The 26860-nt window shown below is 38.8% G+C and overlaps 1 protein-coding gene across 4 annotated transcripts in view; it reads right to left on the bottom strand.

Annotated features, from left to right (window-relative positions):
- Positions 1–713: 713 nt before the first annotated feature.
- wdr62 (WD repeat domain 62) overlaps positions 714–26860 on the bottom strand; it is a 48664-nt gene continuing 22517 nt past the window's right edge. For 2 of the 4 annotated variants that reach the window (XM_067450102.1, XM_067450105.1), the window contains 18 exons: positions 26219–26340; positions 25953–26028; positions 25749–25860; positions 24329–24392; positions 23114–23236; positions 19596–19735; positions 18222–18283; positions 17883–18149; positions 14781–14935; positions 14156–14277; positions 13910–14035; positions 12767–12878; positions 12482–12584; positions 11624–11681; positions 9362–9442; positions 8153–8857; positions 7546–7628; positions 714–1559 (listed from right to left, as the gene is read on the bottom strand). In XM_067450102.1, the coding sequence (XP_067306203.1) occupies positions 1299–1559; positions 7546–7628; positions 8153–8857; positions 9362–9442; positions 11624–11681; positions 12482–12584; positions 12767–12878; positions 13910–14035; positions 14156–14277; positions 14781–14935; positions 17883–18149; positions 18222–18283; positions 19596–19735; positions 23114–23236; positions 24329–24392; positions 25749–25860; positions 25953–26028; positions 26219–26340 (2772 nt within the window). In that variant the 3' untranslated portion in view covers positions 714–1298. The remainder of the gene's footprint in view (positions 1560–7545; positions 7629–8152; positions 8858–9361; positions 9443–11623; positions 11682–12481; positions 12585–12766; positions 12879–13909; positions 14036–14155; positions 14278–14780; positions 14936–17882; positions 18150–18221; positions 18284–19595; positions 19736–23113; positions 23237–24328; positions 24393–25748; positions 25861–25952; positions 26029–26218; positions 26341–26860) is intronic. The other 2 variants (XM_067450103.1, XM_067450104.1) reach the window with 2 other exon arrangements.

The raw sequence follows: 26860 nt of genomic DNA, 5'->3' as shown, positions 1-26860 counted from the left end.
AAACACTCCGGGCTTCTTTATTTAACAGTTCAGCAGCACAGACACCTCGAATCACACTGATTTAATCACAGTTATTTTATTTCGTTTTACAGTCTATGGATTTAATGTGCATTACTTTGCCAATAAAAGGCTAAGTCACGCTTCAGTGACAGTTTATGCATGGGAACCACGACCGTTTAATTGGGTAACACTTTATTGTCCATGGCAATAATCTACAATTTCTTTCAAAGCACGTAGGCCTGCCTACATGTTCTTCTACATATCACTGATATTCTCATGACAAAGGTAAAACGTTTAACCGCTCGTGTCATGTGGTAGCAACAATTACAGGTTAATGCAAAAATATATTTTCGTAAAATAAATAAAATCAATAGCCTAATATAAACGTGTTATAATCCCTTTTTTTCCCTAAATACAACATCGAAAAATTGAACAGTTAAACATTTCTGAACAATTACATTTTATGTATTTTCTTATCAAGAAGTAAAACTACACATTCTGAAGTTTTAGGCAGTGTATATAGTTATATTTTGCTACACTAAGAAAAGTTCATAATGTTTATAATCAAAGCTTAAAATAATTCAATGGGGTCTTAAAACCTTTCTAAAGTGTAAACTTATTCTGCTTCCTTTTCGATAGACTGCTCTCGATTTATAAATTTGTAAAACACACTCTCTTTAGGAATCATAAGGAACCACACAGACACAAAAATATTATATATGAATGTTTAATATTAAAATAGTGTGAATGGCTGATTAAAACATATTTACAAAGCTTTCCTAAGAAGTTAACTATACATTTTCAGTGGAGAAAAAAAAAAGACAAAAGCATAAGCACACCAGTGGCAAGCAAACGGTAAGCCTGGTGCTCTGGGAAACATCTACACGTCACCATTCAAAACAACACCTCGTCGCTAGTCTGCGTGAAATGGTGTGAAACTACGAAAGCATCAAACATCAAGGATTTCAATGCAAAACTCAATACATATTTCAACTGTTTGTATTTCAAAAGTAACACTGTTTCTAAAACTGTACATGATGTATGGAAAAGACAAACAATTTGGGGAAGGGAAAGGTCCTGAAGAATTTCTCTAGAAAAATATGTGACCAAATACACTCAGGTATAGAAATGTAGTGTTTTACAAAAATAAAATAAAAATTATAAAATAAAATAAAAGTCAAATATGCATTAACATGTTTATTTAAAACCAATGCAAGGCATTTAAGTTTAAAAGGTGCTTATGGGGGTATGGCGTTAGAAGTTCATTTCGGCCAATAAAACGATGGGAAGTGAGTCAATTACTCCAGTGTGGCCTGAGCTCCTTTTTCAGTCATTCGCAGTAAGAGCATCTCCGAGTATTTCTCCAGGAGGGCCACGGTCCTGTCGTCCCGGAGCTGGCGGCCGGGAGAGTCTTCTGGTACGGGACGGGCGCTCTTGGCCGAGTGGCGAGTCTCCGGTGGGCACAGGGTGTGTAACTCGCTCTGTACGCCCACAAACACCTCCTGCAAAATACTCTTCATCTGTTCCTGCTGCTCCGACAACTCCGGGATGGAGCACAACTACAGAGAGGGAACAAACATCTCCACCATTAGATGGATTTTTAAGCTTCTCCTTTCACTTTGAAGAATGCTAGAGAACAGGAGTTCTCAAATAGCGCTTGGAAAACATAGCCTAACTACGAAATTAAATAGGCTACGTTTAGGCCTAAACATTATCCTGAAATATTATTATTTTAATGTATATGTTGATTATGAAAAGTGAACAGCATGAGTAAGAATCGCAATATGTTTGAGACCTGGGGAGTCACATGATTTTGATCACTTCGAGTTTTATTTTCTAGAAAGCCCTTCTTAAAAAATTATTTAGTTTTGTATAAATTATATTTTTATTTTGATCAATGTTTCATCAATTAATTGCCTGTTTATTAGATAAGAAGCAAACTAAGATCGTCTGGAATGCATTGACGTGCGTAACTGGCCTTTGAGTAAGGCTGAAACTATAGGCTAGCGCTTTCTGTTTTAATACATTTCTTGTCTTAATTACAGTATATATAGCCTAGTCCTTATTAGGAGAAAATATATGTAATTTTAACTACATTATATCTTATTACAACACAATTGAGTGGAAAATATAATATATATAGGCCATATGTTGCAGCACTGCGTCACCGCAACAGGTGACCTGTAAATGCGAAAAAAACGTTTCCATTGTAGCTTTGCGAAAATGTCCTTTTTTGAATTGCCTGAAAAACCACCTCATCAGAGCGTAAAAACTTTTTTGCGATATATGGGAGTTTTTGTGAAATTGCCGCGTTTCAATTGGGCGTTTTTCAATTCGCAATTTCAATTTGCGCAATTTGAAGGGTAATGGAAACGCGCACAGACGCAGAAACAAAAGCAAATCACGTGTAATCAATCATAAGTATGTATGTGCAAAACAACACAATCATCAACATTAAACTGCATATAAATCAAACCTGCCTAATGAACTAAAAGTCGACCCAGGCAGAAATATAGGACTGTAAAGCTTTTGGGGTGTTGATGAACTCGATCGACTCCATCCGTGTTTGGATCATCGTTCTGAGTCTGGCAGTTAAGTGGAGAGGTTTAGATCTAGGGGATTGAGTGATGAATTATCAGTATTTAACCATACTGAAAGATATTTATTCAGGGTGTACTCACACTAGGCACGGTTGCCATGAACTGGGCCCGAGTACGAATGTCCCCCCTCCCCACTCCCCCGCTGGCCTGCACTCACATAGGAGGGTTTCAGCATTCGTGCCGGAGCACGCTTACGTCATTATGGTGCGACGGTTTCGGGTTTCAGTATTCGTGCCGGAGCACGCTTACGTCATTATGGTGCGACGGTTTCGGGATAAACAGAAAGAGCGGCGCTCTCTGAACACAATGGAGTCCATCGCTCTGTTTTCTTTGTGGATAATTTTGTGTCGTTTGGTCCACAGCCCTCTCACAGCCTGTTGTTAAACAGATGTGTCGCCTTAGTGGCGCGAAAATGTTCACGTAATCGTGCTGCTCGTATTATGAGGTTTGCAAGGTACCAGCTGAAGTGCAGCAAGGACTTTGCAGCTTTGATTACGGACTCCAGCACGGTTAGCGCTCACACTGCATGTGAACCGCGCCCGAGTCCAACTGATCCGTGCTCTGGCCCACCTCTTCCAAGCGGGCCAGGGCCGGCTAATCGAGCCGAGCCCGGGCACGGCTCGGAGCACTCACACTAGTCAAACGAACCGCGCTTTGGTAGTCAAACGCACTCGGGCACGGTTCAAACTGGCTAGTGTGAGTACACCCTCAGTTAACCTTTAAACGCATCATCATATTTAAATTGCACATTTAATACCGTAAAAAATTACAAAGTAGTATGTCCCAAAGCTTGCATACTCTTCTGCTGCACACTCAAAAGTATGTACTTTTTCTTCACAAAAAGAGTGCATACTTTTAGTATTACCAGTAGGCGAATTGGGATGCTGAACGCACAAGCGCTTTTCTTCGTGAGTGTTTGAGTGTGCGGCTAAAAACTAGCCTAGTGTGCCATCTGCTGTTAAAAACTAAACTCAATCCGAGAGAGAATCGCAATACATTGATTTGTTGTCCCAGCCTACCCCATGACCCTGTGGCCGGTTCTCCACTGTTCCTTCCTTGGAGCACTTTTGACAGATAATGACCAATGCAGACCGGGAATACCCCACAAGAGCTGCAGTTTTGGAGATGCTCATTCAACCTATTGTAAGTCGATTTATCATCACAAGAGTCTTGAAATATATATTATGAAGTAGGGCTGGACGATATGGCCAAAATGTATATCACAATATATTTCTTAATTTCGGTCGATACGATATAATTTCGATATCGATATGAACTATATAAAAGCTTTAGAAAAAATAACAAGAACTGCCACAAAGATGTCTGTACCTACAAACTTCTGATAAATTAATTTGCCAAGTCTATGAAACCTCCTCCTATAAAACTATATAATATTTTAGAAACAAAAACGGTACAAATAAATTTATGTTCACCTTTTATTTGTATTTAGCCTTTATACGAACAAGAAATGTGAAATCACCGTCAAATAAACATAAGACTCTCACTTCGCAGACGCAGTTTATTGAGCATTTTCTTTTAAGTTTTAAATTTCAGTGAAGAACGATTCATAGCGCTATATTCTCCTTTTATGCAAAACTATAGACCTTTATCTACTGATGCACAAAAAATAAATAAAAGAAGACTCAATTCAGTGGCCTATTTGTGCTCTGTTTGAGATGAGTGCACGCTGCTTTTTGCAAGGCTTTAAACACGAGCATTCATACGTTTTCGTGAAGCCATTTCTGACCTTCTGACTTTCACAAGCTTTGAAAGGTAATTTAAACGAGAATGAACGCGTTGGTGTTAATACATGACATTGTGTGCAAATGTGGAAAGTATTAAAACAAATGTGCCACTTGCCTCTTACACAAATAGTCTACATGGATTATTTGTAACGCTTGGCATCGTATTGTTAGACATTAGATTAGATGCATCTATGTCGATGTATTGTTACACCCCTGGTCGGGCACCTCTCCGGCACATTTTGCAGCACACTGAAACCTGAAGTTTAATATCAGATCTTAAGCCCCATTCGCACGGGACTAGTATTATCTGGGGACCTCTGGTGATTTGTAATAATTGCAGAGAATGTCTGTGATCTTAATCCCGTGCGAATCGGCCAAATTCTCCCGCAAATGACCTACCATATTTCATCGAACACAGAGGTCCTGTGATGATAGTAGTCCCGTGTGAATCGACATCTCTGTGATTTGGCCAGGATTAGGCAGATTGTTTATCATTTTTGCAAGCTTTTTTTCTTCCTGTGAGCATTTCTATCTTTATCTTTCACGAAGAATAAAGTCTGCATTCATAATGCGCACCGTTATGAATTCCTGTGCAGCTGCGCCCACACGGATTATACATTCACTTTAGAATGATTATCAATTTGGGAGTAATCTGATTGAATGGTGTGTTTAATATTAACATCAATACTGTTCTTAATGAAAAACAGAACAGTACAGCAGCTACAATGACAAGCTTGTTTAAATAGCCACTTTTCAGGGTATATGCAGGAATCCTGAAGTTAATTTCAATACCTTTTTAAGACTTTTTTAAGACCTTCTCAAAATATTTTAAGACCTCATCGCACTTCAAAATCTAATCGGCAACAAACCTTTAATAAACAGTTGTAGTCGAATGTAGACTTAAAATCTCTATCGTAGGCCAATTTTGTATTGTTTATATTGCATATCTGTTTTACAACATATGGAGGGCGACACATCACCTAACTGCGCATTCCGCAAAATACATGACGTCACCCTTAGACAGCGCTCGCCAGGGATGGAAATTAACTTTTTTCAAAGTCTACCACTCAATGTTTTTACCAGCCACTTTTTTGTTTTTAACAAATTAATACTACAAGCTCTACAATACTTGGGCAGTTTATTTAATCTCAAGTCTCAATGAATTCCTGATATTTTCACGATGATTTGTGGTCTTTTATGGCTTCCAGTTTTATGGTTTTTAGTCCCAAGAATGAAACTATTCATTCTGGCATCTTTGAAGCGTGTTGACAACATACTGAGCAGAACATTGTCAGTAGGGATGCACCGAAATCAAAATTCTTGACCGAAACAAAAAAAGAAGAAACCAAAGCCGAAAACCGAAAAATAAAATTCAAACTAGAATGTTTAACTCGACCTCACTCATGTGTTCATTAAATAATAATGTACAGGTCTACTGGCCTGCAGAAAGGTACAGCAATTGAATAAAGTAATCAAATGTAAAATAACTGCATATTTAACTGTTTAAATGAAAGATTAATCCTTATTAAACTTACAAAAACTATTCAATCAAGAGCATTGTTTAATGTCAAACTAAATATAAGGACATCCCTCAGGCAGCAGTAAAGGCTACTGCGCCTTTAAGACCTAAGGCAGGGATATGCTCGTCTTTCTCGACTGTGCACAGACTGCACACTATACAGTTCACTTAAGGCATATTCAGACGATGTCTGCTAGGATACTCATCAAGATGGACATGTTGACATACTTCTTGTGTGAGTTTGTCCATTTAAGCGCAAGACTTGAAAGAGAACTCAATATTTGCGCGCTTTGAGACTCGCGCGCGCTCTCGGATGATGCACAGCGTCAGATCTTCTCTCAGAGCGCGCGAGTCTCACAGCGCACGCGAGTGATGACAGAGAAAACGACTGGTCATATGCGCACATACGGCAGCACTCGCATGCACTGAACAAAGTTTACAAAGAGGTGAAACAGCTCGGTAGGTGAAGCGAGTTTACCCGCCACAACTCAAAATCAGCCGCATTTGGCTGGTGGCGTGGCGGCGCTAATTTCCATCCCTGGCGCGCGCGCTCCGAGCAGATCTCAGACTGAGTACCCGGTTGTTTTTTAATACTTATGGGGATGAAAATAAATATATTCATAAATACTTTTTGGAGTCAAACTCTTTTGACAAAGCTTGAACAAAATACTTTCAAAATTTAAGACTTTATAAAGCCGTGATAAGACTTTTTAATACTTTATAAGGGTCTTAATTTTCCCAAAATTGATTTATCACCTTTTAAGACTTTTCAAGACCCCGCGGATACCCTGCTTTTTCATTTGAAACTGAATCTTCCGCCGTATATCGTCAGCTTCTCACTCGTGCTAAATTAAATCTGACTCCTGCCGCTGGTCTGAGCTCAGTTCATGGCGTCTGTTCGCTAACTGAACGAAATTATGTTTATTTATTAGGCTACTGTAAAATAACCAAAACGATATCGATGCCTGTTTATGATTTCATACAGCTATATATCTATAACAAAGTCTATCATATCCGGGAGAAGTCAGTAAATTCAAGTAAAATCACAGGCTTTGTTTATCCCGTGCGAATGCGTCACGCAAAACTCAGATGTGGAGGAGTCATTTCTAAATCACAGAGGACCCTAGATAATACTAATCCCGTGTGAAACTGTGAATAGTGCTGTAGATAGCCGAACCACTTCCAAGCCACTAAAGAAAGTTAGTCTCTCTCCTTACTTGTGGAAGCTCGTCCAGTCACATTTGTATTAGTCAGGGAAACTCTTTTTGTAGCTAAAACTTGTCGCGGTGGATCTATCAGCCTAATGCTGCTGAGCACTGGCTGCGTGTCCGTGGTGTACGTCATCGCGCAAGTAGCCAATCGTGTTCTGCTCTTTCTGACGGATGCGCCCTGAACGTCAGTCAGTGAGGAATGCTGTAATGTATATATCGAAATATCGGAAATGTGTTTAAAAATCATATCACCGTTATTGAAAAAATTAATTATTGTCCAGTCCTATTATGAAGGTTGAAAAGTTACCTAGTGCTGCTTTAAATGGCATGTAAAAGTCTAACCTTTTGTGCTATTTTATGGTTCCATTTTAAGGATCAAAGAAAGGGTGAAAATGACCATGAAAACCAAAAAGAGGAATTCAAAACAAAACTTGTTATTCCCGACAGAGGTAGAAATTTAGAGAAATTACCTTGCTATAAAAGCCAGTCGCTTTATGGAGGGTGTGCCAGAGTTCATTCACCATCTCCTTGCACATCTGGACACTCAGAGACCCTGCAGAACACCCGAAGACAAAAACATACAAAATCATGCAAAATCATTAACTGTAACTGCGGTTACATGCACAAAAACCATCCTATGTTAATCAGAATTTAGTCATATTGCATATTGTGTAAAAAGATTAACCAAATCTTTGGTAACCGCAAAAAAGCGGATTACGCAATATTAGGATAGCAGACTCAGGAATCAAACAGCAGGCATAAACCCATATTAATCTGAATTTTGAGGAATGTAAATTAATTTGGATCAGTGCACAAATATATGGAAGTATTAAGGAATACTTCAGCATCTATGGAGTATATCTATAGAATAAAGCCTTGACCAGAATATTAAAACAACTGCATTGATGGTCAACAACTTTCTTGCTCTTTAAAATGAATTATAGTATAGTATATCAAGGCTGAACAATATTGGGGGAAAAAAATACCAAATTAAGATTATTCTGATTAGTAAAAAAATATATAATTCCCGGTTCAGTGTGCTTGTTTGTGCAGTTTGCCAACTTTGGACAAAATTACCCGTGTCGTTTTTCGTAGAATCCTCTCGGTCTTGAGTTACTGAGACCCGACCTGAGGTCTGTGTAATCTCACATGACCCTGTAACCTGCAGGTCTTCAACCACCGTGCGACTGGTTTCTGACTCTGTGGGCTTCCCGGCAAAGATTTCAGACCCTGTTGAGAACCTTCTCGAAGTCTTAGGAGCCAAACTCTGCTCAATATGAATGATCTGCTTCCGGCACTCTTTCCCCAGCGACCGCATCTCTGTGGGCGTCACCAAAGCCTGGCGGCGCGGAGACTCTGGGCGTTCAACTTTCCCTAGACGGCCCTTGAGCGACATCGGAGACAAACTGGCACGACTGGGGCCGACGAGGTCCAGTCGGAGGGCAGCCCGAGCACTGTGGTTTCCCAAGGCAGGCGTCGGATGAGACTGTCCCGAGGAAGGAACTGAAGAGGAAAGTGGAATAATGTTCTCTTTGCTTTGCTCAACGGTTGGGTCCAGCGTTGAGGACGGGGAGTTTAGCAGCGTTTCCTCTGAAGCACACACGTTCAGACTCTCCACAGAGTTGCTCTGCGCTTTCTTAGCGCGGGAGCTTGCAGTGGGACCCATGTAGCGCGAACGTGTAACAGATGCATCACACGTGTTAATGGCAGATTTGGTGGCAAGAATTGCTGCAGCATTGACAGTATTATGAGCTTTGGGTTGAATGGTCTTGTTTGAGATTTCTGAAAAGAAAAAAAAAGAAATTTGGATTTGTATTCTTTTAAACTTGTAGCTGGTAGTTCAAACCCCAGTTGCACAAAGAAACCCAAGAAACCAGAAGAGGAGTATAAACTAAAAGAGATAAACTGAGCATGAAAACACCAAGGCTGCATCCGAAATCACACTCTCTGAGTACTTCTTTTAAATTAGTAACTCATGATCATTAAGAAAGGTATGTCCTACTGTATAGAGTATGGATGTGTGTAGGATGAATTTAATCCTGGCATACTACTGTGATCATGTTGCCATTCACAAAACCTCTCCTGTGGATCGCTCACTTCAGACTTTTTCACCGGATGTAGAAGAACTTTCTGGGAACTTTTCGCCTACTGTTTAATGAATACTGTGAAATTGTACCTATATTAGTAGGGAAGATTGCAATTTGGGATGCAGCCAAACACACCCATGTGAAATGATTCTGATTTGGTGACCCCAGACATTAAAAACCACCCAACACTCTCACAGACCTCCCAGAGCATTTTTCCAACGTAACAAAGACAAGTTTTGGCAAGATTTCCGAGCAGCCTTCAAGGAACGTTTCTTGGTAACTGGAGGACAAGATTTAAAAAAATAAAATAAAAAAAATTACTAAAACTGTGTCAGAACATCTGATATCTTCTAATTCAAAAGCATTTCTGAGAGGAGAAAATGGTTGATAAAGGGATAGTTCACCCAAAAATGAGAATTAGCCCATGATTAACTCAATTTAACTCAATTGAATAAACTCACCCTCAAGTCATCCTAGGTGTATATGACTTTATTCTTTCAGACGAATACATTCAGAGTTATATTTTTAAAAAATTTACTTTCTTTGTAATTTAAATACGGAAGGCTATCTGCCGGAAGCTAGATATTTTACTTAAAAAAAAATATAGAAATTAAATGTGGATACTTTTCATACACACCAATCAATTTCGATTCAGAAGGCCTTTATTAACCTGGAGCCACATAGAACACTTTTATAATGGATGGATGTACTTTTTTGGGCTTCAAAATTTGGACTGCCATTCACTGCCATTATAAAGCTTGGAAGACCCAGGACATTTTTTAATAACTCTTCTGAGTGTGTTCGTCTGAAAGAAGAATGTCATACACACCTTGGATGACTTGAGGGTGAGTAAATCATGGGCTCATTTTCATTTTTGGGTGATCTATCCCTCTAAAAGGTTGCTGAAAAGCACAAACCAATTATAGTACTTTGTAAAATGAATACCTATAAAATCCATGTACTTTTATGGTGCTATTTGACTGTGTGATACGACCCGGTAGGGCTCGCTTTACTTTGGCTCAGTTTGCGTATCACTTCTGTTCAGTATCGTTTCCACTGCAGTTTAGTTCTGCTTCAAAGTGGGAGGGGTTATAGACTATATTGGTACAACTCACTTGGAACCTCAACTGAGGTGGTACTATTTAAGTGAGCCGTACCGAGCCATACCAAGCAGTGGAAAACACCATTACTGAGCTAAAAACTCTAGTCTTAGAGGCAGATACTTTACATACAGACTGCCTCACATGACCAGTCAAATACTCGTCTTACGGCCCATATATACGTCAAACGAAATTGAACAATGAACTGATGTAGTATAAATTTAAACAACATAGATTTCATTTTAGGGAGTTTGAAACAGCTCGACAAAGTGAATTTTCTGAAAATGTTCCCTCTGGTTGGGACATAGAGAGGACAATAGTTAGTCGTAGCTCTGATGCTCTGCCTTCTTTAACGTTGAAATCTTCTCCGCTACATTTCTTCTGTTCAGTCCATTGATGTCAGACATACACAAGTAAAAACATAAACACTAATGGTGAGAATCTTAAATCATTTGGTACCTCATGATTCGATCCAAATCAATTCTCGAATTGTAATACAATTTTGATTCGATATCCATAGATTTAATTTTAGTTTACAGTTTTGTGTTACTTTTCTAATTTGACTGCAGTAGACAATTTATAGCAATCTACTGCATAGTGCTTTTTTAAACGCTGTTTTCTCACTGCTCGTCTATCTATCAATCATAGATGGACAATCTAATATGATTTCTGACCTGTAAGGTTGCCAGAATAATAATCATACATTGTTTAATAATAGGCCAGAGGAGAACTGAGTCTGGTTTCTCCCAAAGTTTATTTTTCTCCATCATGCCCTGATGGAGTTTTGGTTCCTTGCCACTGTCGCCTTTGGCTTGGCTTGCTCAGTTGGGGACACTAAAATTATGATCAAAGTTATTCAACTAAATATACAAATAAAATTAATTAATTAGGTCTTAATTCTATAAACTATAATACTGATCTGCCTACATTGTCGCTATATGATAAATTAAAATAAGCTGATAACATCACTGTTTTCTCCAGAACGATTGTACAGCCAAATCTAATTTTGTTGCAATATTGTCCTGTTTGACACTGTGAAGCTGCTTTGAAACAATCGTCATTGTAAAAGCGCTACATAAATAAACTTGATTGATTGACTGCTGTAATTTTTGTTGGGTGTTTATTATTAAGAGGAAAGCACACAAAACATCTACATATTAATCTAAACCCAGCTCCCAGTAGTTTAGGTGGCGTTGGAATGTTCACTAAAAAGTATACCGCTTCTCGCTTTCGTTCTTTTTTTCTGCAAAGAACGAAAAAAAAAAACATTTGTGTATATATCAGGGCCTTTAACTGTTATTGGACACTTTCACACACAGTCAGAAGTAAAATGCATTGTATTAACAGGTAACTGGACATACCACTCTTCTCGTTCTCCTCAATGCTTCCACTGTTGTTTGAAAGAAGCTTTGACTGGTCCTTAAGAGCAGGAGAAAAAGAAAATGTTAACAAAAAGTCCAAAAGATAATTATATTTCTATTGCGCTCCATTAAAAAGTAAAGGATGCTTTGAGGTCTTTAAGTATAATCCTAAACATTGACAAAATTAGTAGACAAACACACACGCATGCAAAAATGAATTGTAAATTTACTTTATATGATGAAAAGACTTAAATCAAACATTTTAGGCTGGTTTATATTCTTTTTATTCACATTTGATCAACACACATATTGGACATAGAACACATGAGCTTCTGTTTACCCTATTTTGTGCTCTATGTACAGTCGGTGCATTGATCAACGATTTCAGAAGACTTGGATTAAACGGCTTAATCCATGTAGATGACTTTTTAACAATAAAGCGTTACTTGGTGGATCTTGAGGTTTAATAAAAACTTAATTTGTGTTGCAAAGATGAACGCAAGTGTTATTATGGGTTTGAATGACACGTGGGTGAGTAATTAATGACCTTTTGGATTAACCTTTTAAATAAAAACAACAACAATAACAACAAATCACATTTCTGAGATGCTAATACACATAGAGGTTACACATTATGGAAAAACAATGGTGTCAGACTATTTTTAACAATATAGAAGAAGTGGTCACATTTGAGATTGCTTGCGCCATTTTGTTCTTCTGGGTTTAAAAACTAAAGCTGTAGAAATGTCACAGAATGACTGGCACATTAGTGTTCAGTCTGAGTATGAAGAACCACTGGGATCATATGTTTATACCATTCAGAGTGCACAACATTATTCATGAGAGTAAGCATCATACCATGGTCCCGTCGAGGGTTTGACAGCTATCACTGGACTCATCAGGTATACTGGGCAGGCAGGATGCAGGCCGGCAAAATGCACTGCTACTAGTCCCTATAGAGCTAAAACAGCAGACAGAAATTACATTTATAACGTCATCTAAACCATCACCCACTACAACACATAATTACACAGCTACTTCCCCCATTTCATCAAGACCTCAAAAGGGAAGGGATAACTAGAAGTGTTTCTCCATTACATAGCATGACAGCGAGACGTGGAACAGCTGCTGATGTTGACTCACCGGAAGCGGCTCTGAAAGCGGGAGAGGAAGCGTGTGGAGATACTGAGACGAGGATTGAGGAAGTTACTCTCTGTGCTGGGCTGCAGACTGCTCAAGTCTGTGTTGAACTTTTCTACAAGATAGTTTCCACACATAGCAGATTAGATCAGCAGTAATTATTTCACCATCATATTAAGACTAACACACAACTACATGACTAAAATACTAGGCCAATCATTTGCAGACTTTGTAAAAAGGCAACAGGGAATTTTTTTTATAAAAGCATCATACCCAGCAAGCAGTGTTGCCAAGTCCGCAATTTTCCCGCGAAATTGGGCTACTTTGAAACTGTTGCCGCGGGCTGTTTTTCATGTCCACGGGTTGAAGTGACCCCAATTATGTGGTATTTAGCCCCGTAAATGCTCATCAAATGCTCAAATGCAAATTTAACAGTGATTACAAGGTGTTTAGTTTTATTTCTTTGACATATTCTATGCATTCGACATCCATTCAATTTTCACTGACAGCCCAAATTTTGCCGGTTTTAGCCTAGACGTCAGGTCTTTTAAACGCAAAATAGCTTGCTGGGTACAATTCACAGTGCACCGACAGATGCAGACAACCAATGCAGACACTCACCAGATTATGAAAGCTTCTCAGACATTTAATGATACGACAAACACAGATTCAACAAGTTCAATAGGCGAAAACGAGAGACGACCAATGGCGACGGGGTAACGCACTGAACCAACAAAACACGGCGAAGTGTCTGTTGCCATCTTTTGGTGCAGTGTGAATTGGCCTATACGCTAAACAACTGAGAAATCACACAGACTTTCAAGTCGTTCCAAATGCAACAATCTCTCAGAGAAACATTATGCCTAAAAAGAGGAGCTTGTACCATCATACACTACATGACTCAGTCAACTCTGACTGCATTATATCTGCAAACTGGCTCCGATTTTTTGCTACTAGCATTGACTACTTTACTGTAAGTAGCCAAAACAATCTCGAATCATTTAGAGTATGCCAGCCTTTAGTGGAAAACTAATGAAGCTCTTTGAGATATGCTTAATATGTAGAAACATGACATTTTTCTTAGCCAATAAAATGTTTTTTCTTTGAACTGTTCCTTTAACACCAGTACAAGAGCTGAAGCTGTACCATTAGCAGTCACACCCAGAGTGTCGAAATGTTGGCGAAGCAGAGTTCCCGATTCTTCTTCATCCTCTTCCTCTTCAACTCCTGAGCTTCCTGTGGAGCTCACCTGACTGAGGGAGTCTGTGTCCTCTAAAAAAAACAACACAGCCGATCAGGCTCATCAACAGATGGACCTTCAACTCTTCAAGGCCACCACTAGTGTGTTTGGACGTTTCATACACACCAAAAACAATGTGTAATGTCACTTACGGTCAAGGGGCTGGTCGCTATGGGAGGCTTGGCTCTCAGCAGAGCAAGCGCTATCTGGGCTTAGCTCTTCTTCCTCAGGGTCACCACCTGCTCCCTCACATAGAGCTTTAACGTCAAACTCTCTACAGGGAAGAAACAACAAAAGATTATTCAATGAGTGAAAAATGCTGACTATGAGGTACTTTTATCTAGCAATGTCTAGATTACTCTGGGTAAAAAGTTCAGTATCACAGCATGTAAATGGAGGACACTGTCACACTGTTCAGTTGCTTGGTCCCATTCATAGCATGAATCCAGCCCACACACATACACTTTTCATAAATTGTGCAAAGTGCCTCCAATCAAATACCACTCAACGTGGGGGGGACTGGTGACAGTCACATCAAGCAAACTTTGGGATTCCTCAGGGCTTGATAATTGAAGCCTTTCCTTTTCAGTATACACCACAATGTCACTTAACTCATCCAGGCATTTTCCAATATTAAACTAAAATTATTATTTTTTACATGACATCGCATCAGTTCTCATGTTGCTGGATAAGCATCTACTAAGCGATTACATGTACATTAACCTAACCCCAAAATGGAAAATGAACCAAAGTCAGATGTTGTTCCAAGCGGCTTACCCTTCTCCAGTGGACAGAGCAGTGCTGTTGGCCGGGTACAAAATGTATCCAGTCTTCTCTGGTGAGCTGTGCACTGGATTGAAGTTCTCCTCTCCATGGGGCAACTGCAGAAAATCTGTCCCTTGGAGCGAAGAGCTAAAACCATCTCTGGAAACCTATAAGAAATAAAAAAAAAAAAATATTTACATGTTTCAGTTATAACACCAGATGATTGGTTAGTTATTAGTGAGGATTGTCAACACAATTTGATCATTTGTTTTTATTTTATTGTTGTCTTTCAAACTCCCTCCGCACGCAATAGGATAGCGCTACAACCAACCAGAGCAACGGAGAAGGTGAAACTAAGCTAGTTGATAGATTTAACTTTCGCCATATCCGGTCGGCAAAACTCCGAACACATCTTCCATTCTTAAAGAGTTAGTTCACCCAAAAATGAAAATTATTTCATTAATTACTCCCCCTCATGTCGTTGGAAACCTGTAAGACCCTTTTCATCTTTGGAACACAAATGAAGATATTAGCTGTTGGCTGAGAAAGGCCTCCATTGGCATTCAGTACATTCCCACTGACCCACTCACAAGACCCATAAAAGGCACTAAAGACGTCTAAACAAAGTCCATCTCACTGCAGTGGCTGTACAATAATTTTACAATGCGACGAAAATAGTTTTTGTGCGCACAAAAATCAAAATAACGACTTTATCCACCAAGTTATTGACGTGAACTCGACGCATGCACGAGAATATGACGCAGCTCTGCTGTTCAGATACATGACCCGGAAGCGAAGAGGAGCTCCGGTATCACGTGAGGTCACGTCCCAGACCTACACGGAAGACAATAACTTGGTGGATAAGGTCATTATTTAGATTTCGTTTGCACACAAAAAATATTTTTGTTGCATTGTATAATCATCGCAACTTATTGTACAGCCACTGTAGTGAGATGGACTTTGTATCGATGTGTTTAGTGCGTTTATGGGTCTTGTGAGTGGGTCAGTGGGAATGTACTGAATGCTGAATTTACTGATTTTTCATTTTTGGGTGAACTAACCCTTTAAGAATGACTTAAAGGGTTACTTCAACAATTAGCATATGTCTTTGTATCAGTAGAAACCCTGGATTATATTCAAATGATTGTGCTTCCCCCCTCATATCCCCCTGAGACAAGAGATTTATGCATTTTATTTCTGGAAAAATTCCTCACGTGACGCAAATTGACGATATTTGCATCATAGGAGGAATGTTTGGCCAAAGGCTAAAGACTACAGCCAGCAGAGGGAGCCATTTCTGCATGTTTTTAACCCGCGCATGGGAATGGAGATCACACTCACAGCTCAGCTCGCAGCTGCAGGCGCTCATTTAAACGGATGCTGAGCAATGTAAGTGTTTTAACTTCTTAAATTAATTTCTATGAAAGTTAAGCTTGCAAAGGCATGAACTGAAACGCGCCAGACTGAACTCGCGTTGTGAATGTATGCCGTGAGTGTAGTCGCGATTACCTCAGCTCTCATCACGAGAGCTCATTCAGCTCATTTATGACATCAAATGTAATCTGACTCCTGCAGTTAGTGCTGTGAGACTCACGGGGTGACTTGATCGTTATATTGAACAGACACGTTCAGTTTTGAATTGTAGTGTCTTCTCCTAGCCTGACAAGCCAGATCCACATCAAGATGTTTGATCTGGAAACTCACCATTGACAGCTCAATCCGAGGGGCGAGATAAACGGTTGTCTTTCAAACTCCCTCTGCACGCGATAGGATAGCGCTACAACCAACCAGAGCAACGACGGTGAAATAGAGCTCGCTGATAGATTAAACATTCACCGTATCCGGTCGGCTAAACTCCGAACACATCTTCCCTTTTTAAGAATGACTTCAGTGCCGTTCTTTGTTCTTTTCTCAGAGAAAAGCTTAACTCCAAGTCTTCCAGAATCCCAGTCAAAGCTGATTCGAAAGACCGCCGTTCGCCAGTTTCTGTGTTTACTAGAAGCACGCAAACGCAACTCGGCCGTCGTCATTATGGCCCCGCCCACCGACTCTATACATGACACGATTGGCCCGTCTGGAATGTGAGGAATACAGCTCAGAAGGGTATTGAGAGTTCCTAGACGACACTTGCGGGCAGATTAAATTTGCTGCCGCTAGGGTGCGTCTAGATTTCTAGGCTAGTCTTCTCCTACTCAGTCACAGTAATCCAGTAGCGGTGGCTTTGAGAATGGCCTCACAGGGCAGCGAAGCATTCTGGGAATTGTAGTCTTTCATCCCAATGACACAAAAATAAATTTTCGGTCTTTTCTCAGTCTAGAAGGCACCAAATTCAAAAATAATTTCACATTTCTACTACATTAATGACCCAGTTTAAATACAGATTCATCTTCACAGCGCTGAAGTACCCCTTTAAGCTTTTCTTTGAGCAAAGAACAGCACTGAACTCCGAGTCTTCCAGAGTCACAGCCAAAGCCAATTCGAAAGGCCACATCATTATGGTAAGCCCGCCCACCGACTATATACAATGTGATTGGCCTAACTAGAGTTTGGTTTTTCCAGCTCGCAAGCAAACAGAGAGTTGCTAGACCCCCATGGCGGCAAATTAGATTTGCTGCCACTAGGGTGCGTCTAGATTTTTAGGCTAACGTAGTAATAGTAGTAAATATTTGAACCACTGACTTGCATTGAGCAGTTTAGCACTGACGCAGAACATATTAAAACACAGTTCCTCTGCATGATGTTCATTATGTGTCAAATTTGAATTATGTTTTGTAAAAATGTAGCAAAATTTGTCAGTTTAAAACAACTGTAAATTGATAGACAGTTCATCTGGTTAATGATTTAATACACAAGACCACAGCTGTAGTTAATATAACACTCTTCAAGAGCAGAATGTTTCTCTGTAATCTGACTAGGAATAAGTCCTCACATTTTTTCTTTCTTTCTTCTTTTATAATTTACCATCAACCAGATGTACAGTCTACCAATAACGTTAGCGCGACAGAACTAGGAACGCCCAAAGTCGCTGGTGGTGTGAATGGGGTTTAGGGCTACTAACATCAACCTGCTGCAAGATGCTTTTGCCATGTTGAAAATTTTCTTGACAAAACTTACACTGCACATCTTTTCTTCTTCCTCTAAATCATCGTCCTCGACACCTTCATCCAACAGACTATCCAAACTCTGCGGGTGGAAGCGAGAGTCTTCCTCTAACTCTTCCTCTCCCACGGCTCTGCAGGGAGTGTGTGAGAGAGGAAGCTGCATGCTCTTCATCTCCAGTACTGTACGGATGGCTAGCGGATCGGACTGCACTGCCCAGCGGCCCTGTGGCTGGTACTGAGCTCTATTATCTAAACCACCACCATCACTTTCACCTCCACCCTGCGATAAAGATTCATTAGTCATGAAAAATTCCAATATGCAATAACATTATGAAAACAGGAACATACATACCAGTCTGCGCACCCACATGGGCATTTTGCCATTGGTTTGTAGGACCGCAGAATCCAGAGATGCTAAAGTGTAAGAGTCAAGCACATTAAATCCCATTTTAAACAATTCTATACATTTTGCTTGTGCACTTGATGTAGGGCCCAATGAATCCACCAACCCCACGTCTCGCAGCTTTTCAACGTTGCACTTGAGACCCAGCCTTTTCCAATCATCAGTGTTGTGGCTCTGCAATTGAATTCTATTACACGCATATCATGTTTTTAAGAGCAAAAATGCATTTTGTATGATCGCGCACTAGTACCTTTCAGTCAGATGTCAAAATATGTTAACGATTGGACAGATAGCGACATTTCCCATGCGGAAGAATGAAGACAGCGGCGCAAAGTTTAAAGATGACTGACATCACAGAAGTTACTGGTATTTTTCTGCTGATGTGTGAATGGTCTCTTACCAGTAAATAGTCAGAACACCGTTGTTTGTGTGAACAGCATATTTGACCATTTACCAGTAAAATCATTCTAGTAACTTACCGGCAATTTCTCCGGATTTCTGTGTGAAAGGGGCCTAGGTCTGATTTCACATAGAACTACCAGTTTTCCCTCGCACACAATTTGCAAAGACTCAAATGGACACAGACGGAGCAAAAGACTGGAATTTATTCTGATCAGGCAGGGTACAGATGATTTCAAAACAATTCAGGCACTACTAATTTAATCGTTTATTGTTGTCTCTGCAGTTGAAAAGACCAAGTTGACAATTCTTGGTATACTTTTGTTATTTTTAATTTTGTAAATTTTAATTTTATTTATTGATCACTCATGGCTATCTAATAGAACTATTTGTGGCTTGTGCTTTAAATATACATGTTCTTTAGGCCTTATGCACACATCTTTTCTGCACCTTGTGACTTTATTTATTATTTTTATTTATTTTTTAAAGGTATATTCTGTTCTAAATTATTTCTGTACATTAATTTGATTGTCTTACAGTGTCTACAATGATGAGCTGTATTTAGAGCGTGCTTGCATAGGCACTTTAGCCGATTTAATTTGATTTGCCAACATGTAAAATTCAAATCCTGTCTTAAGTGTGGCCTTTCTGCAGTTATTTATTATTTTTTAGGTTAATTGAGCCAAATTGTTTTATATATTTTCTTCTATATCTTTGTGTGATGCACAAATTGGCGTTAAAATGTTATGAGGAATCATTTTACATGTGTTTATCCCCCACCACACAAGATATTCGACTATAGGCAAGACTTGACAATTCTGATTCGACTATGTAAATCAGGATTTCATAGGGCCCTAACTTGATGTGATTGAGCGGTCCAAACATTGGCTGCCCGATAACACCAGAGGAGACAAATCAACGCACCATCCGTGGAGTCGAGTCTGTCTGGAGTCCTGCAGTCCTCCACACCATCTTCTGGAGTCTCCTCTGCCATCAGGCCGTCCTCCTCTTCCTCCTCCATGTGCGGCAGTGCACTGCAGGGCCCAGTGATGTAGGTCTCTCTCCTGAGCAACACGAATTTAAATACGACGGTAATTAAATCAGCCATTCCCGTTTTGACAAGATATCAGTTTTTAAAACGCAAACAATACAAACGGTCTTTTCACATTAATTGAATTAAATCATGGCCTTTTGAAGATCAACAAAAATCACAGATTATTTTTGAAGGTCAAAACACAAAAATGAGTCAGAATTTTAGCACTTCAGCTTGCATCGTTTTTTTTAACATATGGGTTTTTGGTTGGACGTTTGATGGAGTATTTCAGTGCCAAAAATACTCCTTCCGGTTTCCCAAGTTTCGAATAAGTTTTTTTAGAGTATAGGTCTATCTGACGTGAGATAGCGCGGAATATCCTTGTACGGGCCATACGGGATCTTCTCACAGAAGGGCGCACGCGACTAGAGCGAGAGAGAAAACACTTTAGGGAAGTCGTCGGCTGTGCTACAGTCACAAGAATCAATCAACAATTTCACCAAAGAAGTGTTTTAGGTTGTATGGGCAAGATAACCCTGCAACAGCTTCCCAAAGAACCCAGCGTTAATGGGACAGTGGATGGAGTTTGTTTTTCCGGAGCAGCAATGGAGTTGTGCAAGTGTTTTTGTTTGTTCCCTGCATTTCGGCGACGATGGCTTATAAAGAAGGACCAGTTCAACTCCGGATTTTGTAGTTCGTCTAATGCTGAAAGATGGAGCGGTTCCAGCAATTAAGGTTCATGGTCGAGTGTTTAAAGCAGGCGGCGAGTAAAACTGCTTTAAATGCCTTTGAGTTGTTAGCTATTGACTCGTTCATTTAAATGTGGTACTATTCCATAGTTTTTCTATATAAACACGCACTAGTCTGACATGTTATGCTCGCTACTGCTAACATTAAGCTGCATACAATAGGCCAGTGGTTCCCAAACATTTTGTAGGACGCACCAGTTTCTAATGTTTGATACCTGTCAAGCACTCCCACCACCTTATTTCGGTTAAACATCACATTTTTAATAGCAATAACTAAATACAAATATCCTCTGTATAAGAAAAAAAAAAAAAATCAACATTTCAGTTGTAATATATATACAGCATAGAGTTAGGGGGGTCGGGGGGCATGCTCCCCCGATAATTTTTTTTATTTTTCTGATCTACATATGAGCATTCAAAGACATTTGAAAGCCAAAAAAATTATGATAAATAGCTTTAAAACTAAGTCAGAGGGCAGTAAATTATTAGTCAATTCCTGCTCTCTCCTCATCTCCATCACTCCTTATTTTGCCCTGTCTCTTCCCCTCCTAATGCATTAAACAAAACATAGGATACATTTATAGGTAGAATTTTTTTTTATTTGAAGAAAACATTCATTAATGTTTCTTGTCCTCTCACATTGGAGTATAGTTAATTATCACATTAAATCACATTAAAAATTAAACAAAGGTTTATTAGTTTGCCTGATTATTTTTATCGGTAGTTTAACATTTTAATCCTAAAACAGCTGCCAAATATGAAATGCTTAGTTTAGCTACCACACCATACCTGGAGGAGGTCCATATTCCATGAGTAGGAATATAGTGTGGCCCCTTTAGGATATGCGCGTTCCCCATTGAACTGCCGGTATTTTGTGTGTGCGCCGAACTGTGCCGCGATTCACGTAAACAGTGAGAGAAACACGGACTCGAGAGCGCTGTTGTTCAGAAAAGTAACCTGTGTATTCGTTTTAGCCGATTGTAATGGATTTAGTACAATAAATAAAACACATGTACTGTAAGCGGTGATGGTGTTAATGATTTACCTGAGTGAGAGTGAGCTTGCAGTGAATCGCGCTCGGACTGCATGAATGTGCTCAGTGAAAAAAAAAAAACACACTTTTGTTTCGACCTAAAATGAAAAGGGCAGGGCTTTGACGCAGACACGCTTGTAAAATGAAATGCAAATATGATTTACTATAATTTACTACAGCTTGTAATGTGAAATTTGTATTTATCAATAATACTCTGAAATGTAAATTTTGTTTGAAATGTAAAAAAAATGTAAAGTTAGATACGTAAAATAAAAAATAAAAAAAGAGACTTTTCTGCCATTACTCTCGCGCATCCCCGGTGGTCAGTCTGCGCACCCCAGTTTGGAAAACGCTGCAATAGACCATAAACCAAATGATGTCCTCATAAACCCTGATTAAACACACACAAATGTTGTAAAATTTGCAAGCATGACAAGCTGCTACGTTATAGTTAGTTACAGAACATACCATTGAGACACCCTAGTCGTTGTTGCTGCTTCTCCTGTTCAATTTCAGCCTTTAGATCTGATTCTGGATCTTGTGTGTAAATCATGGCAAAATCTGACTGTTCTCAATGGTTTATTTAGGATAACGTTTTCTTCCTCTCAACGATTAAGGATGTCAGAGCTTTCAGACTCTATGCGCCCTCGTCATTCTTTAGCTCCACCCACGATATCAAGCTGCTCTGGTTTTTTTCGGAAAGACTCGGTACAACCCATCTTTTTTTTTTTTTTAAGTACAATTAAACTAAAGACTTTTCGGAGATATGTGATGGATGCAATACTATTCTATTGGTACTCAAGATTGACATGAGATTGACTGAAACGGAGTGTTTCACCCCTCCTTTAATAGGTCTTCATGCCACACAGGTAAACTCATCTAACTCATGAATCGCTTTCACAGCCTCATTGTGCTTATAATTGCGCTTTTTTAAACCATTTGAATTCAACATTTCAGGGAAAAAGCTTTTTAAATAAGGACTGAAAGAGCTGTCAGAAGCTTAATGGTGGTGACGTTGAAGTCATGAGGCCGTGATGAAGTTTATACATACCGTACGCCTACCTCAGCTTTTTACTTTGGGCCACTGCATTTAGGCTTATTATATTTAGGCAAAATTAATTCAAAAGCTGTCAAATTTTCAAGATTATGATAAAAATATTATGAAACAGAAATATGTCATGATTGCAGCATTATATTAATCTTTATTGTGATTCCTGTTTTTCTATGCTCAGATTTAATACCTCATAAAATAAGTTAATTAAGTTTGTTATAAAAAGACATTTTACAGCTACAATACTACCATCATCCGTGTAGCTACCCTAGCTATGTATGAAGCACAGCTCATATAGTCAAATTTGCTTTTTGAATACATGCGTTTAACTTTGTGTAGAAACTTTGAATTCTTTGTGTAGATTCCTATTGAATGTGACCGCACCTTAACCTCAACATTTGTTTTTGTTCACGCTGTCCACCCCTAGCATTACGTTTGCTTTCATGACCAATGCAAATACTCCTAAAAGCTGCTTTTCACTATATAAATATGCGTAAATCATACACGCATCAGATCGACCTACCCAAAGACCTCTGGCGTAAACGTGACCGTTTGCATGGGGCCAAATGACTCTACCTGATGGTTTCTTGTTTGCTGGCGATGCGTTGAACCCTCAGGCCTTCCTGCTGCTTCCTCTCTGCCAACCTCTTCCTCATGGAGTTTGTCATCTGAGAGTCCAGCCGCCAGACAAACACACAGCTGGACACACACACAGTTATCTAAATCACTGAGTGTTTTACACAGGTAAAGTTGAGCAGAGAATATTTTTTGAGTAAGAATCTGAAAGGTTCTATTACCTTCAGAGAATAAAACACCAAAATGGTAACAAAAGTATACTTTAACTGTTTAGCTAAGTTTGTGAATTTCAGCATGTGGCTTAATGTACTTGGAATTTGAACATTACACACAAAACAAAAACGAAAAAACTCCCACCGTCCCACGTAACAACTTTGTTGGGGGTTTTAAACATTAGATGTTACAGTTAAAACAGTTAAAAAATCTAATTTAAGACAAATTTTAAGACAATTTAACAAACTCAGATTATTCAAGATATTAAAAGGTGATAGGGCTGCACAATAATGACCAAAAAAATCAAAATTGTCGATTATTCCCTTGAAATTGTAATTGTGAATTATTGAATTACAATGATCACAATTTACACTAAACTATGTTTTTGAATAGCTTTATACAATCATTTGAAGCAACTGCATGCAATATTTTTATATATTTTTTATGAAACTAAAGTCCACATTCCATTCCTTTGAACGATTTTGTAATTGTGGCGTCCATAATTGTAATCAAGATTAAAAATGATTATTTGTGTAGCATTACTTTCAAACATCAACATCAAAATATAAAAACATAGTAAACATTGCCATGAGTCCTCAAAAGATCATAATAACTTACTACAAAAGCATGACATTTATTAATTGCGAACTGCTCTGAATGCAGAGTAGAGCCATATTTTGAGTTTGAACGTTCAGTGCATAATTTAGCAATCACATTAACTGTATGATGAGTACGGTTTTTCCATGCCAAAAATCTCAAACTATAATAAAGTCTATTGTTTTCATTTAAGACTTGTTATGGCTTTCAATTTGATCTGACTTAAGACTTAAGATCAGATGACATCTGATAAAATCTTAAATATTTAAAGGTGAATGTGTACCCCTTTTCTTTAATACGGCATAACATTTTATTGAAAAATCCAAAATAAATGTAAAGTTACTAAAATTAAAGTTACTTATTAAAGTATAAAATTACTATTTATAAAGTATTATATAGATTTACCTGTCACCAGATACGGTGATCAGATGCCTGCAGTCCTGGCTGAACTTCATACCTGTAACAATTTCTTTGGGAGGACAAGTTAACATAAGGAAAATGTTAGTACCATCAAATCGATGATAAAATTATTGCAATTTTTTCTGTAATGAATCGTGATTAAAAAAAATTGCACCTAACATTTAATGTTTTTAATGTTATAAATGTTATAAATTCACATTTCATTTCAAAATGTATGTAGAAACAACAAAGACATTATAAATTGAATATTAGATCTAACAGGTAGAATATATACTAGGGCTGGTCTGAATTCCATGTTTTGAGCTTCGAAGCTTCGGTAGTAGTCAACATTGAATTGAGACTTCGGATGGAGGGAGCTGAACATATTCTTCTCTCTAATAAAGGCAGGAATCTGGAGAAGTGCTTATATGCTCCGAGAACGGACACTGCACTACAGTTTTGTGATAGAAAACACACCGGTCTGTTACGTCCCGGTAACCAGCTCCTATATTTCGCAGTAGATTCATTTAGATTCATAATAACAGATAATATTAGACTTGCTGAGATAGTGAGTATTACCGATGTATTCCCCCCACCATCGTTTTGATATTTTATAGTAGTAAAAATAATTTAGACAGTTAAAGAACAGATTAACTACAATTAAAAACTGAAGGTGCTGTGTGAGCCGAACGAGTCTCAGCACAGAACAGCAGCAGGAGTCAGATCTCGTTCAAATCAGTGAATGACAAGATGATCGCGGAAGATTTGATTTCAACACGAAAGGTAAAAGTGCCCATTTAAGGATGTTTGTCATTGTTCTGTGTTGTTTTTGTGCTTTTCATTAAAAATAATAGGCTAATGATGAACCCACAATTCAAGCAATCCGCAGCCGAATTGGCGCTAATTCTAAACCGAAAGTAAAATGCGCACGGCCGTACTGTCATTCGTTCACGGCCGTACAGTGCACAAGCACTTTAATGTGACAGTGAGGGAAAATTCTCACCGTCACAAACCTAACAGGTAAAAAGGCTAATATTTTGATTCTTTTATTCTATTTTCCACAATGTCAAACCAATGCAGCTTAACCCAAAATGCAAGTTAAGGTATAAATATAGGTATAAATACAGAAGCAAATACATTTACCAAGTATAATGAGGTTGGGTTCCTATTCAACTGTCAATCCTATTAAAAACATCTAGGCTATATAAGATAATTGTTAAAAAAAAAAAAAAGTGTAGTATAAAAATATTCAAGCGCGAATGAGAACCGTTTCAAGTGGGATGCCTGATTTGCGCAAAGGACAAAAAAAAGAATATTCAAATCCTAAAATTGAAAATCAAATATCAAGTCACCAAATGAATATTCTGGTCCAGCCCTAATATATAAAGTAATTACTACACACACACACTAAGAAAAATAAACGTACCTGAATGTCCAAATAAGGTGGCCACACATTCGCCCGACTCATAGTCAAAGATACAGATATTTTTGTCTGAACAACTTGTGGCCAAAAACATCCCAGAGGGATCCAACTGGACCTGAGAGCAGAAAAACAATCTTATTGCCAAAATTGTAAAGGATTTTGACTGCAGACATAATTTACTCTACTAGTCAGCTCCATCACACATACCTTGAGCAGTGTCCCATCATCGTTCAGGGAGCCCTTAAAACACTTCTTCATCTTGCCACTCCTCACATCGTACACCCTGAAAATGCAAAAAGCCTTTTAAATGGCATTCACACATAACTCGATCAAGATTTGATAATGTCATTGTTATGCCTCATAAAAGCAGACAAATTATCATCGTAGAGCGCAAAAAACCCCTGATGATCTGATTCTTTCAATCAGAAGTGTACAGTATAAGCAGTAGAACTACAGCTCACACAAAGCCCTACCTAATGTTGCGGTCCTGGCACGCAATGGCCGTGTGTGTGCGTGTGGCGTCCAGGTCCATGTCATACAGTGTGGTCTTCTCCACTATGTGATGTGATCGTGAGAAGTTCAAGCCCTCCGAGGTCTTTGAGAAGAGACACGGCAACAATAAGAAAGTAAATTAACAAATGTGACCTTAAAGGCAAATGAATCAAAAGAAAAGCCATATTTTTTCAGTTTAACCCTTAGACACATGAAGTGCACTACAGTGAACAGGTTTTATAAAGCTTTTTACCCATTCACCGTGTGGTGTTACATCCTTACCAATGAAACCAGTTGTTGACCAAATTCCATTTTTCTGGATTCAGTTATAACATTAATACAGGTAGTCACCCAGATCTACCTATTGTATTTACAGTGGTGGTCAGAATTATTAGCACCCCTAGTAAATACGATTAAATATGGTTATAAAAATAAATCTGCATTGTTTATCCTTTATATCTTTTATTAAAAAAATAAAAATAAATTCACAAAAATCTTCTCCTATAATGGCTGATGAGTTTGGAGAACACCTGACCATTCCCCCATACAGAATCTCTCCAGATCCTTCAGATTCACAGATCCATGTTGGGGCTTCTTCTCTTCCGTTCACCCTAGAGGGCTGC

This window comes from Pseudorasbora parva, chromosome 8 (assembly GCF_024679245.1).
Source record: "Pseudorasbora parva isolate DD20220531a chromosome 8, ASM2467924v1, whole genome shotgun sequence".
NCBI lineage: Eukaryota > Metazoa > Chordata > Actinopteri > Cypriniformes > Gobionidae > Pseudorasbora > Pseudorasbora parva.
Note: the sequence above shows the minus strand (reverse complement) of the source record. Positions and strands in the feature narration are given on the sequence as shown.